Genomic DNA, 14,929 nt, shown 5'->3' with positions numbered 1-14,929 from the left:
CTGTGCGTGTGTGCGCGTGCGGACGCGGGGCACGCGGCGGCGGAGTGGGCGCGCGCCCGCGACCACTGCCTCGCACCAAGCTCGCCTGGCTCCATGTACTCTCCGGAGAAACCTGCCATACACGACGACAATATTATTGAAATAAAACTAAAAACTATTTAACGGATTTTATCACGGTTTTTTATATTATTATTTTTTCCCGACGTTTCGAAGACTTTGCAGCCTTCATGGTCACGGGAGAAAATAATAATATAAAAAACCGCGATAAAATCCGTTAAATAGTTTTTAGTTTTATTTCAATGTCTAACATTCGCGTAAACATAAGAAATCATTATGACAATATTATTCTCACGAAATCATACACAATACAAATTAACTATTGTGTTGTACGGGCGACCGAAACAATCAAGAATCCAAAAGTCATTGTGGACGTTACAGCCGGTCGTCTCGATTCCGTCCGCAAAATGTCTTATTACTCATATAAAAATTCGTCTAAAGCACGCAAATCACGTAGCCTTGTTTATCAACTTTAAACACTCACCAATGGTGTCGTCGTCCGATGAGGCAGAGGCGAATCCTCCGTAGGATGATGATTGACCTCGGCATGAGTCACCAGCTCGGGACCCACCTGTATAGTAGTTATCTCAATCATCAAACAACACCAAAATTGCATAACATTCAGTCTATTCACACATATCCGAACAGCGTCTAAACCGGGGCCAGACCATACTTTGTCATTGATAAAAAGTATCTTCGAGGACACGATAGGTGCTTAACTGGATCCTGCCACACCCCAAACGCAGCACGGATATGTACAAATAAACCTTTTATCAACATAATATACATAAAACCCAGTGCCGAGTGCGTGACGAAAGTAGTGCGTATGACCTGACGCGTGCAACCACTGATGTTCTAATACACCTTTACCAAGAACTTGCATCAGTAATCTATCTGATTTTATTGTTTTCTATACAATTTTACGATAGATTACTGCTACAAGCAATACAGATTGTCCCTGCCGTGAAAGCACATTTACAACATGGTATTGTGAGGGTGGAGAAATAGTTTTTAATAAATGTAAATAATTTTTGATAAATTCATTTCTGACACATGAAGTGAAATATTCGCCATCCTATTTGGTTGCACAATGTCGCTCGTTATTAAATTAGTGTCAAAATAGTAAGCATTAAAGTTTTTTTTAACGTTAAGTATGTAATTTAAAAACACAAATCTTACAGCCTATTGACAAAGTAGGGGAGACCTAGGAAGGTTGTGACAATTTTTACTTAAATGAACATATCTCAAGAAAGAAATATACCACGATTATGAACTGTATGCCTCATCATAGCTCAGTCCTTACCGTTTTTAAAACAGTCATTAAAGTAAATAAAAAGGTATATGATTTCTGAGAAAATCCATGAAAACTGAAACTACTCCCTTTGTCACAACTCTCCTAATACCGAGGTAAGTTGTGACAGGTACAAAGGTAAGTTGTGACAGCTGTGTTTCTGGATTATATTTGATAGACAAGTAGATTTACATACAGGGTCATTTTGACAACGCTTTACTAAATGAAACCACATACTCATCTACTTGGAAATAACACTTTACAGTAAGTTACTTGAGCCGTAGATGTAAAATAAAAAGTATAAGTTTCGAACAAAATAAATATTAATAAAAAGCAATTCCAATTTTACACGTCCTAAAGCTACTACTACTACTCTAAGAGAATTCGTCGCAGCGGCAACATCATACTTCCAGCCAGAAATACACCCCCATACACGCCATATTCGCATTAAAGTACAAAATGATCAAATAATCAGATAACTAAAACCAGGATTACTCGTGAAAATATTAGTTATTAATGTGTGATTTTTGGCACAATGTCAGCAAAGATGAAGACGAGTATGTGGTTTCATTCGCAATGGCAAAATGACCCTGTATGTATTATAAACAAAATAAACATTTTTTTCATAAAAATACTTTACTTATTTTTGACAGAATTATAAGAACTACAATAACATGAAACATTAACATAACAAGCATTAAATCTTTTGTAAGTATTTATGACATATTTATGAGATCAGTCGTTTTAAATTCAGTCAAAAATATTAATCTAGTCTGATAAGCAAAAATAAATAAATGACAGACATCGCAGCTCGCCCCCAGTGCAATCTTCGTGAGACCAGCCTCTGCATTTCAGACACTGGACCCACTTTGCATTTGATCTGGCACTGAGCTACACTTCTACTGCCTTCTCATTTTGTGCCAACATAAAGGCAAAATACTTAAATACTTCCCGTTTCTTTTAGCCCATTATTGGATGCTGCACATGTCAATAAATAATCGCATAATATATTTTCTCCGTCTTCTGTAAATAACGTATGACTGATATAACTCATAGACGAAGCCACATCAGTTGCATTATCTTGAAAAGCCTTTTTCTTCTTAATAAACCTATGTAAAGACATGTAGTTGAGATTGTAAGAGGATGCGGCATTTGGAAGACTTTGACCTCTTATTAGCAACTTCTTCAAAGGCCAATTCATAAATATTGACACTAGCGAGGCCCATATCAGTCTTTGCGTGTAAATATACGGCATTCTAAAACAAAAAAATAGATAATTCAGCATTCAACATTACACCGCATACCCAAACAAGTTCCTAACAAAAAACATTTTAAAGACGAAGTTTAAGTATCGCATATTTTATAGTCAAAGTAGGTTGTAAGAATTAATTAAAACAAACGAATTTATACATATAAATAGAAAACAAACATTGCAAAAAGCATGTAAAACAAGGTAATCAGAAAATGAACTTAGCCTAGGAGAGTTGTGACACGCTGTCACAACTTTCCTAGGTGCCAGAAATCGTGACCTGGTCAAAATAATATTGCTTAATTTCGAAACAAGATCCAAACACAAAAATACAGTGCCATGCTTAGAAACTTCATAAACCGCAAAATATAAGAAAAAATTGCAAATCCACCAGAACATAATATGTATCGATATAAATACAATCAAAATTTTGATATAAAACTTACTTTTCAGTTTTTTTTCCATGCAGACGTCGTACTTACGAAACCGCTGGCCGTGCGCCACTGGCGCTTACAGTATCGAGTAGCGTTTCTCTAAAGAAGCAATCGTGCGCTTTAGCCAGTTCCCTAACGGTCGGAGGTTCTGAGAAATCGTCTTTGTCACAACTCTCCTCTGTCACAACCCTCCTAGGTCTCCCCTACTTGGTATCTATGCAATCCCCTTGTAAAACAACTAGACCAACAAACTAAACCAGTAGAACAAATAGCCATCACCTACAAAGTTAAAACAATCAACGTTAGATTTATTCTGATTAATGTTTTTAATTAAACCTTTAATATGTTTAAACTTGGAACGCAACCAAACAAGACGTCGCGTCGCTAGGGCGCTATTATGCGACACGACACGATCTCGCTTACATCGATGATGTACTAGATGTCAATTGTCATTCTTGATATAAAATATGCGAGCGTGTAATCACGTTCGTGTCGGATGAACGCGCCCGCATGAGACGCATGTTGTTAGACAGATGATAAGACAGTTTAGATACGTTAACAAGCCAATTTTATGAGGCTCTTACGATTTGATTGCAGTACAGTTTTGTCAGCTGAAAGAGACAAACAAAAATATTGTTTTCTATGTGACATACAAAAAAGGCAACTAAATTCATTACAGTTCGCTTCAAATAGACAGTAGCTGCGTGAAATATTTTATAAATTTATAAAATTTACATGTATAGTTTATTTTATTAGCATGATTATAATATGATGTACAAGTTCTTCGAATATAGTATTTCAAATGTGTCCACTAGATCTCAACATAGTCGATCATGCACGTGTTAATTAAAAGGCTAAATATAATTACAAAATTACTTATTCAATTTAAATTTATCCAGAAAGCCTGACTACTTACTTCCTAGAATTTGTGGTATCCTAATACATTATCTTCTTGTTGTATGAATTCTGCCAGACATATTTTCTAGTTGTTGTACTTTTAACAAACACATTGCAATGACAACATGTATCAAGCTCTCTACGCGTAAGAAGTAAGCTATATGCTGTATCATTTTATGTGTGTCTAAGGCTGAAGCCAGACAATCGTAATTTTGTAAGTTATGAATCGTATTTTTGGAGTAACAGTTTTTTTTATTTTATTGCACGCTAAATAACTGCCAGCCACAAATGAACAAATGTTACGTTTTTATCGTTGTTTACTTAAAGTTGTTAAAAAATATACTAATATATAAAACCGCACGCGGCGTATTTAACTTTACTGGAAACTTGCAAAATTACGTCCATCTGGCATCAAGAATATAAAACTGGCATTAATAAACGCTAATAACTAGAATTTTGCAAGCGCTATTTCTAAAAACCAATAGTTACAATGCTTTGAAATATTTATGTGTTTCAAAAATATTGGAATATTTGTCAATATTAATATATAAGCCTGTACGAGGAAATGCACTTGTACAAAGTATGTCAAAGAAGGTTTGCTTCATAAGAAACTTATCTGTTTAGATGTGAGTGGTGTGAGTGGTGTGTGTAGTGTGTTGCGTAGGTGTGTGGCGCGGCTCACCTTGTCCCTCGTGGTGACAAAGGCGGTAGCTTGTAGCGGCGGGCGAGCGGCGCCCGAGCGAGTGCGCGCTCGCTCCGCCGCCGCCCGCGCCTCCTCCGCAGAGTACCCCTTCATCATCAGAGAAGCCTCCAGGTAGTGAGGCTGCTTGTCCCACTCCAGGGAAATCGCTGTCGAACGCACCGCACACGTCATTCACGCGCCAGATACCAGATACCATTACCGACGTCAATATACGTAAATATATCAATTATGGACATTGTATTGTAAAGTTACGTTTTCAATAAAACATACACAACTTGCATTTTACTGTATTTTTAACCAGTGGCAACTATATTAACATTTGAACGATATAACGCTGTGGAGTGGTTCTTAAATTCGGCAAGACCGTAAAATAAAAATGCAAATCGTGTATAGGAAACATGTTTAAATACGTGTATATACCTACTTCCTTACGTGACGCAAGTCATCGTAATTCATACTATCTAAATGTAAGCGTATGTATGGGTGAGAACGAGGAGTCGCGCGGTGTTTTTGCGGTACGTATCTAAAGTTCGAACGACAGTATCGATATTGAAAACTTTAGCTGCTAGGACCTCTGATAATAAATATATAAAACCGAGTACTTCATACTCTTCATTCAAAAACGTTAACAGTCGTAAAAAGTTGGAAACATAATTGAAGCGAAAAAGATCATGTGGTCGTTATATACTCGGTATCAACACTATCGTTCCAACTTCCATAGCGCAGAAATAAAATTATAAACCTGGTTCCATTTCTGTCCGAAAGTATCGATACATCGATACTCAATAACGTTGATGTTTAGATGTGTTCCGTTAGCGGTGCAGGAGTCGGTATCGATACTTGGGGCCGGTGAACCCTATACGTACCGTCGGAGCCGGGCGGCAGCGGCAGCAGCGGGTGCGCGGACACGCTGCCCGAGATGTTGGCGAGCGGCGCCGCGACGTTGCCGCGCGACCCGCCCACCGACCGCGACGCGCGGAACGACCCCGACCTGCCGACAGTCCGCCAGAGGATGGTGACCACACACACCAGCTTTTGGTTCCACCGCGGGCCACCGCTGGACCTCGTGGTTATCGATATCGACACATATCATCGATTACGATATACGATTTTTAATAGAAAAATATCGATAGCCTTTAATTCACTTAATTCGCAAAGTTGTACTTATAGTCTGTATGAAAGCCTGAAGTACGTTCGTAACGGATATCGATCTACGGAACACGTGTTGTGCGTAAAGCTACACTAAGCCGTGTGCCCTACGTATCGTCAGTGTGATGCTAACGTGAATCCGTAACGCGGTACATAGTGTCTATCGAAACCGTGTGTTGAAAAAAATCCCTAAAATCGAACGACTACACCATCCTCCGACCGATTGTCACAGTGACGTTGCCAGGCAACACACTTAGTCTCTCGTCTCGTCTTTTGGAAGAAGCGAAAGTGTCAACGTGTACAGCGCATGCTCGAGAACGCTAATCACCATCGATAAATACAAAACTATTCGAAGCCTTCTCACTAACCAATTCGTTTTAGTCGTTTTTAGGGACTTTTTACTTTTACTTCATGCAATTATCTTTCGGTTGATTGTTTATATTTTATTTAATTATAATCTTTATTCACACAAACGCCCACAAGACAAAACCAAAAGCTAGTGTCTCCCAGCCCATGCTAACCACTCACCTTACTATAAATTATAAATAGTGTACTGTATGTGATCGCTTACAATTCCTAGACGCAATAGTATGGAAAGCGTTCGTATCATAAGGCTATCGTAACATCTAATATACAACTATAAGCCAGTACTAACTACGCCTATGAGTAACGTAGAGTATTAACAAAACTATTATATTGTTACTATTGCGGCTTAAGCTCTCGTTTAGTCCTTATTCATGCAGTTAATATCAACACAATATAAACGTCACGATGGACACTACACATTATCCTTTAAACAATATAAGATGTGAAATGACCATGTGACTGTTACCTTGTGTCGAGCTATGCCTGAGTCTATAGTATTTCTATATTTGTCTGTCAGCTAAGCTTATGAATAATTATATTACATTGTAGCACGTACCTTTGGAATGTTTGTCGTTTCACGTAGTTGTCTCTGACGAATTCGACTATTTGCTTTTGAGTTTTGCCGCTATACCTGCAAGAATAAATACATAATGTAGGATTCAACACCCTATTCCGCCAACACCTGATCAACATTTTATTATAAATGCTCAGGATTGAACATACTCTTGCGCTCAATGTACGACACAAAAATCCTTGTTTGGAACCTCTTCTAGTGTCGATCTTTTAATAATTTATATTTGCAATCCGTCCATCGTTAAAGAAATCACCTCATGAAGTGATTTCCTTATCAATGAGTATTGTCATAAAACGTCGTATGCAACTCACCTAAACGAGGAGCCGCGCGATATGACCCTGGTCTTGTGTCGCGGCAGTCGCGGCACGCTGGAGCAGCGGAAGAACCCATGGTTCTCCACGCATTTCTTCCAGAAGTTCTTGCACTCGTTGCGACCTTCGAAGAAGAACTCCACCACGTCCCGGTAGTATCCCTGTGAAAATTAATATTGTATGTAGTTAGTATGATGTATTAGACTGCAAAGGCAGTGAGTATAGTGATACTCGATGGGCTGTCGCGTCATTAAGAACGGTTAGGCTTTTTTCCAACACGTCATATGTATACGCGTTAATAAACGAATTACATATTGTACTTTTCCCGGGGTATTACATAATGTACTTTTTGAATTGGGACAGCAAGGGCAACTGTTAGGATTTTGCATTCATAGATTTTGAACAAATGGACATTCAGCAAAAGAAAATTAGCAATTTATGAAAAAATAAAATTAACCACCAGTAAAGGTTTGAGCACTTTTAAGGCCGAAAATATAAAAAAAAACTTTTTCATACTTTTGTACGTAGCTAAAGCGGCTAAGGAAGCTGCTCTTGCTGCCCCTTTTCAAAAATCTACTCCATTTATATCATAAATCTCCGTCAAACCGACTCACATATCCCTCCGGGTGCAGTTTGATGAGGAATTTTTTCCTCTTGAACGATATCTTCCTGATCTTGGCCCAGCTGAAGGTGTTGATCTTGGTGAAGTTCTGGAATACCACGATGCCCATGTGCGCTACGGCCAGGTTTAGCGGTACACCCTCGTGGTCTTTGGCAGGGTGCATTTTTATTCCTGGGAACAGTAAAGAAAATTATTTATTATAAAAAATATATGTATATTATACTTATATGCTTTTAAATTAACTTTGCTTGTGAGTGAAATACCTTTAGTTTTGTTAACAAATACTGTTATTGCTCAGCTACAACTCTTTCAGCTATAAACTCTGACGATCTTTTCATTCAGGCAGTTTCCTATTAAGATTTATAATAAAATTTATTTGAATAAAGTAATTATTGTGTTACCGTAAAGTTCGCATCTCCGCGCCGTCTCCAGTAGATTTAAATCCGCTTCCGCTGGACTCTGGCCTCTGGATATACAAACACATGTTATACCTATCTGTAGATACGAAAATTTCATTATTTTCTATTCAAAATATAAGTACAAAATCATAAAATTTATAATACATTATTTATTATTATACAGCTTCATCTCTGTGTCCGATATATAATTTTAAAATTAAACATTTTAAAACAAGCTATACCAACTTTCACTATCAGCAACAATAGAACGCAAAACATCATACATATGCTTCTTATGGTTCTCCATGATCCGCCTCTCGGACTCGGAGTCCTGGCTCGGGAAGAACTTGTACCCGCTGAGGTACGTGTGGTCCGGGTAGTCCTCCGGGACGAAGTCGCCGCACTCCGCTGTTGGTAGACCGATAATGATGTCACCAAGGGCGAGACCACACACGTTCCAGCGTAATTATGTTGTGAATATTTCAACAATATGCGTGTATAATGAGAGAGACACACGGACGAGGGCATGACAGTCTCTAAAAGGCAACAATTGACGCGAAATATTATGTTAGCATAAATCAATATTGCATTTTGAGCTATGTGAAACTTTTGTCTAACAACACTGTTGTCCTGCTAATAAATACGTTACATGCTTAATGTCGGCAGTATCAGGTGACCGCGCGTTGCGCAGCATTTTGATGGTCATGTGATGCATATTACACAATTATTCAATTGAGTAACGAATCAAGCCGATCGCTCATATTATACTTATCGCCATACTTGCCCGTATCAATAGTAAAACCATCCCTTAAATGCATAAACTCAGTAATACTGGCTTTAAATGCTTTAAGCAAATACTTTCTATCGTAATATATCGTACTCAAAATCCCAATAATTTAGGATTCAAAATGCTAAAACCTGAAATAAGAGCTTCTATGTTCTATGACGCTCACCCTGCACGATGTAGCTGGCCATCAGCGCGGCGGTGTTCTCGTTGCACTGTATGCACCCCTGCGCAAGGTCGCGTTTCACTTGCAGACAGAACAGATAGCGCGTGAACTCCTCCTCGAGCCGCGCCGGATCGGGCGTGTAGAACTTCACGCAGAACCGCAGCGTCGGCTCTAGCATCGACAGGCCCACTTGACGGCACATCGGCTTCTCCACGTCCAGCCAGTACTGATAAAAGAACAAAAAAATTAAAATAGCGTATGTGTCGGTAGGGATCAACTGCACCGAAACCTTTAATGTTTTATCCTTTAGTGTTCAAAGGGCAACATTATGTTAGATTAAGCAACAAACTGTTATGTTTAGACTACCACAAAATAAAATAGCTTATGCCTCTTATATTTATTGCTCTATCTCATTACTGTTGAGGATAAGGAAATATGTATAGAGATAAAAAAAAAAACAATAAAACTGTCAGAATTTGGTGATCGGAAACATATGTAAGAAAAAATGCAGGCATCTCAGTATAATGCATGGAGTAAAACTTGACACGACACGAACACGTTACTAATGCTCTTACATAAGCAAAGCATTGTCAGTAATAAGGATCAACTGCGTGACTTAAACCCATTAGCCGTCTGCACCATTGCTAAGGATTCGTCGTGTCTGCGATTTATAACCTAAACCGATTAGGATATTAAACGTGAAACGTAATGTTGCAGCTCTTCTAACAAGCGCAAAGTTACTATAACTAGCCATTCGCCTAAGCGTCTTGGCCTCACAAACAGTAGCATCACCATGCATATCTTAAAATTATTATCTAGGTGGTGCTCGCAGCTTGACTCGATTGGAAAGACTTTCCCTCAACATACAAAATTCCTAAAACTCTGCAGCGATTCACAGCGGCATCCATTAAAGAAATCAGAAAAAATATTATTATTTCCCATGGCAGCAAGTTACCGGTATAAAAAATATGGTAATCTTACATAGATAAGGCACACAGGTAGATCAAATTACATACAAATCTGTTTCTCAATGTACTTCTAACAAACATCGAAACCTTTTCACAAAGCGGCTAAACCATTAAATCTACCGTACTCATACAAACACATTCCCAATTACAACCTCTTGTGAAGTTCAAAGCTAGAAGCAAGTAGCTCGCATTCTTGACATAAAATTTCTTCACAAATTTAAACGATGCAAAGATAATCTTATTGTTCAGTAGTCATTTTATCCTTCCGCGTTACTCAAGATACTTATTACAAGCACTTTTCCTAGAGCGTGTTAGTAAACACCATAATCATTAGTATTCAATAAATATTGTATACTAACCACAAAGTACAGACAGCTGGATGTTAATAAATAATTAATAAACTATTGTTATATTCATGCAACTCAGTCTAAATGAATTAGTTACTAAACGGAACTTTAAAAATTAATGCAAAATAAGGCAACAAGTTACAATTAATAATAATATATTATGTATGTTGATAGACGACTATAAACTATGTCTTGTAAAATAATTAATTAAATAAAATAACCTAGTAATTATTTATAAACAAAACAAATACAATTATCGTTTCTAAACAATGTTACTACGAGATCTATTCAACCCTTAACACGCATACTGTAATACAAAATATTCACACATTTCATTACGAGTTACAACTACCCTCAATAATATAAACACTGGTGTGCGTGCGGAGAGCGTTGCGAATGTATTATTCATGACTCCGCTATTTTATTGTTGAAAGGTCACATGAAAAGGATTTGTAATATTTTTTGTAAACTAATCTTCCTTGCATCTTATGGTTGTATAGATATATCTAACACGCATATTTTTTCTTTACGCCCCCAAAACAATTTAATGTATTATTGGGTAGACTCTGAAAGGGCGGCGAACACCGCACTGGCAGTTGCAGAAACCGCATATGTGCAACGCTTCGTCAATGCGTACTCCGCCTTGTGAAAATGGTTAATTCGAGAAGTATCAAAATACGAAACTTTTTGTGTTTATCATACATTGTATTATACCTATCTACAACATTTAGAAAAAAATAAAAAAGCAATGAAATAAAGTAGATATGCAAATGAAAACAACATATGCAACGTACCCATACCTTCGTCCCGTTGCTGTCCTGGTACTCGAGGCCAAAGTAGTCCGCCTCAAGCAGATGCAGCTGCCGACACACCTGGTCGAACAACACACGACCTAGCGCCTTCGACTGTAACAACCATATTTACATTTAGCACACATCTTAAACTTATTCGGTACAGAACCAATTAGAGCACTTGTAATGACAGCGCGTGGAAGGTGTACTATATTCTGTCTATCAGAATTAAAATTTTTTTTATTAAAAGTGATTAAAAAGCCGTTCTCATAAAGGACATTGCGTCGCCTTATAATTTATTAAGATGACAAAATATATTTAGATAAACTTTGGCTAAAAATATTGACATAATTTATCTAATACTTATAAAACAATAATTTAAATAATATACATTCCATAAAACGAGGCCTTCACACTTCTTCTTGGCAGAATCCTCGAGGTTTTCTATATAAATCTATCTCCTGTCATCATTTCAAAATTCCAAAACATAACTAAATTCATAACAGCCTAACAAAAGACTTTGATGAACTAACGAGTAAGGCATCTGACTCAAAATTTCATATAACATTATTTCGGAAGACGAGCCAACAAGAGCACTCGAAACATCGTGCTGCAAAGCTTCACTACTATTTTGCATCGCTGTAGCCGATAGGGTTGACTACACTGTCAAAGTGACAAAAGCCTTGTTCTTGGCAAAAATAGTTCAATAAAACGTATATTTTAATATAACACAAGTCCGCACTGTAATTATCAATTGCTGCTAAATAAGTTATCGCGTACACTGCCTTTGCTATACAAAAGAAGTTTTTACTCTGCATGAACACGATGCTAACCATAGTCAGTTTAGTTCGTCTCTTAATTCAACTCTTAAAATTGATTGTCTAATAATATGATAACAACATCATGAATATTGTTTTGTAAATTGCAACACTATGTATTAGACGAAAAGTCACTACGTCTCTGAGATTTTTTAAACCTAATTCTTTGAGCCAACCCTTGCTATAATGTATTCTAATATTTCTTCTTTAAAGTAACAACCCTATGCATGCGCTGCTCCCGCCGCGTCCGTTGACCCACTAACAAGTTTAACCCGTGCAGTGCATTGTCAACTGCACACATTTTAGCTGGTAGTTAATTACGACCACCGTGTGACCTGGCCCGCACACAGCTTTTTTAACCCTCATGACCCTCTTGTGTTTTAACATCAACGAATACTCGTTAGTGGTGTTGGTTACGAGCAAACTTGGATTAAATTTTACACAAAAAAGTAACGAGAATTGTAAGATTTTTTTTGTTATGTAGAAACGTATGATAAATTAAATTTCAGCGTCGACGACCCTTGAGAATAGTATAAAATAAAATCGTAGTAGAAAATTCATTATTTCGATGTTACTAAAATACCAGAACCACGTAATATCGTGTAAAATGGCTTTAGAATTATTGTCACTCATAGCAGTTAAGGGTCCATATTGGTATGGAACAGTGCTCTATACTCTGAAATATATGCTAGTTCGATCACCAAATAGACCATGTCCAATAAACGCTTCGAAACAGATATGTGACCGTCTGAAATATTAACTGAATTATCAAGTTTCTTATGAAACGTACACCACGTATAGAATTCCATCATCAAATCGATAAATTATCCAATGCAGTTTAGCAAGTCAAAACTCAATACAATCCAAAATAGACGACGATCGGTCTGCCGTAAGAGGTTATAAACCAAGTGATAATTGAAATGCCAGCATATTTACAATCAAGCCTTGTAAAAACGGCCCAACAATGTGTCCCTTAGAAACGGAATCCTAAGCAAGCTTGTTCCGTAGCTATATAAGCCGATCGTCTTATAGCCTTATAACAACCAAAGTGTTATTCGACGTTTATTCTATTTATTGCTAAAATCCATAGCTACATTGTTTATGGAAACAAGCCGATATTATATTTATTTCAAACATCACAGAATATGCTTCTATTCTCTAACATTATCATAGATCTTTTAGCAGAAAACCAGGTTACAAAACTATCACTAGTATGCATCTCTATTTCAAAACGAAACATAATATGAAGTATCTGTCTGCTTGAACACAAATCATGCTGCGTGATAGGGAGGCTTTTGGCGTCTTATACAGATACGGAGTTTCTCTCATTGTCGAAACCGCCTTATAAGGTGCCTGCTGTTCTTTTTCATACATGCAAAGGTATCAAAATTAATTGCTGTACGACTTGGAAAACATTTATTTATTATATTTGTAATATTTCGTACGAGAAAATAATTTTGTCTATAATAAAAGGCTCAGTTCTCTTCACTCGTACAGATGGCGCTGTTAGGCGCTACAGGATTTAAAGATTCTTAGAGCGCGTAGACTTTTCACGCGGGCGAAGATAGCGCAGGCACATGTATCTGTACTAATACATTTGTGTAATAGTACAACTGTGACTGATCGTCTATTATGAATACATATTTAGTCATCACTAAAACTATCTTAGTAATTTATATGTATAGAGTGATTCAGTAAAGTCATAAATAAAAATAAAAAGTTTAGATTACAGCGATAAAAAGCCGAGGAAATTAAACAAAAAATGTAAATATTGACTATATACTTACGACGTTTACTTTACTTTAAACTAGTCGAGACAGACTGTAAATTCAATGGTAAACAGAAAAGTGTTGTCTTTATCATTCTAATGTAAACGCAACTCGCAGTCTATCAAAGTCACAAGTGTAAGCCGAAATAACATGATGGCTTCACAATGTTTGCTAAAGTTTGGACATAATTATATTATTATGTCTTCAATCAAATCAAAGACATTAAACAATATAGTTAGTTATAGACCGGACATTAGAGCCAAATGTTTGCTCCAAAGTTATTATCAATTGGTAATATATGAGTCGCAGTCTTGTTTGAAATGGCTGTATGACAATATGTCAGAGCGTCCTTAGATATTAATACAAAAATAATTTATTTATAGAAAATATGCTAATATTCGCATTAAAAACATGCAAATCATGATGTGGAAAAAATATAAAGTATTTTGTACATGAATATTTTGCTATATCACGGTAGGTTAAGTAACCATCACATAAGCACAAATTTTTTGTATGAAAATTTCCCAATGTTCGCTCTATACAATCTTAGACCTCTTTGAATCAAATCGTAACAATTAATCCATTTGGCGTTCGGTTGATTGATAGGCTACACTATAATATGAATTTATCTTTTATTTTCGTATGCAGTCCTATGTTATACTCTATCACATTAAAGATCAGTCTAACATTAGAAATGAAAAACAAGGTTGCAGTAAATATATGACGACGATCTCCGAAGTCGGGCGTCGATATTTTAAATTCCAGCACCGTACCTGCATTAGCACAAACTGCATTAGATACAGCGACCTACATATTTCGACTGACTTCACAATTTACAATGTCAGCAAATTTTCTAACATCCATTGTGATATTTTACTCATACGAATTCAAAAAGTTAATGATATAAATCGAAACGCATTACTACAGGATAATTGTGTCCAACTGCGGTCTATACTTTATGGGCTTTAAGGTCCGAGGGTCCTATTCCATCTATAGAGTTCTATCCGAAAGGCAGGTAAGGGAGACAAAAAGCTCCTATTTACCTATACGGCTATCAAAGCTGTCCTTCTAGTAAAACGGCCGTAATTGCTAAAAAGACGGATACACTGCCGTATACGGAATAGGACCCCCTGACCCTATATGTTTTACAGAATACGTTGATTTCCCTTATAGATAACTTCGCTGTTTATCTCAAAGTATATCCCAATCATAGAGAATACCTTTATGTCCACGTG

General features: G+C 37.0%; 1 protein-coding gene across 4 annotated transcripts in view; it reads right to left on the bottom strand.

Moving 5' to 3' along the window:
* LOC115448812 (FERM, ARHGEF and pleckstrin domain-containing protein 1) overlaps positions 1 to 14,929 on the bottom strand; it is a 64,737-nt gene that overhangs the window by 25,654 nt on the left and 24,154 nt on the right. For 2 of the 4 annotated variants that reach the window (XM_037444789.1, XM_037444790.1), the window contains exons 4-15: positions 11,111 to 11,221; positions 9,005 to 9,227; positions 8,336 to 8,459; positions 8,055 to 8,119; positions 7,646 to 7,824; positions 7,032 to 7,192; positions 6,703 to 6,777; positions 5,498 to 5,622; positions 4,611 to 4,777; positions 3,616 to 3,642; positions 542 to 628; positions 1 to 112 (exon numbers count right to left, since the gene is read on the bottom strand). In XM_037444789.1, coding sequence (XP_037300686.1) covers positions 1 to 112; positions 542 to 628; positions 3,616 to 3,642; positions 4,611 to 4,777; positions 5,498 to 5,622; positions 6,703 to 6,777; positions 7,032 to 7,192; positions 7,646 to 7,824; positions 8,055 to 8,119; positions 8,336 to 8,459; positions 9,005 to 9,227; positions 11,111 to 11,221 — 1,456 coding nt within the window. The remainder of the gene's footprint in view (positions 113 to 541; positions 629 to 3,615; positions 3,643 to 4,610; positions 4,778 to 5,497; positions 5,623 to 6,702; positions 6,778 to 7,031; positions 7,193 to 7,645; positions 7,825 to 8,054; positions 8,120 to 8,335; positions 8,460 to 9,004; positions 9,228 to 11,110; positions 11,222 to 14,929) is intronic. The other 2 variants (XM_037444791.1, XM_037444792.1) reach the window with 2 other exon arrangements.

This window comes from Manduca sexta, chromosome 28, assembly GCF_014839805.1.
Source record: "Manduca sexta isolate Smith_Timp_Sample1 chromosome 28, JHU_Msex_v1.0, whole genome shotgun sequence".
In the NCBI taxonomy this organism is placed as follows: Eukaryota; Metazoa; Arthropoda; class Insecta; order Lepidoptera; family Sphingidae; genus Manduca; species Manduca sexta.
Note: the sequence above shows the minus strand (reverse complement) of the source record. Positions and strands in the feature narration are given on the sequence as shown.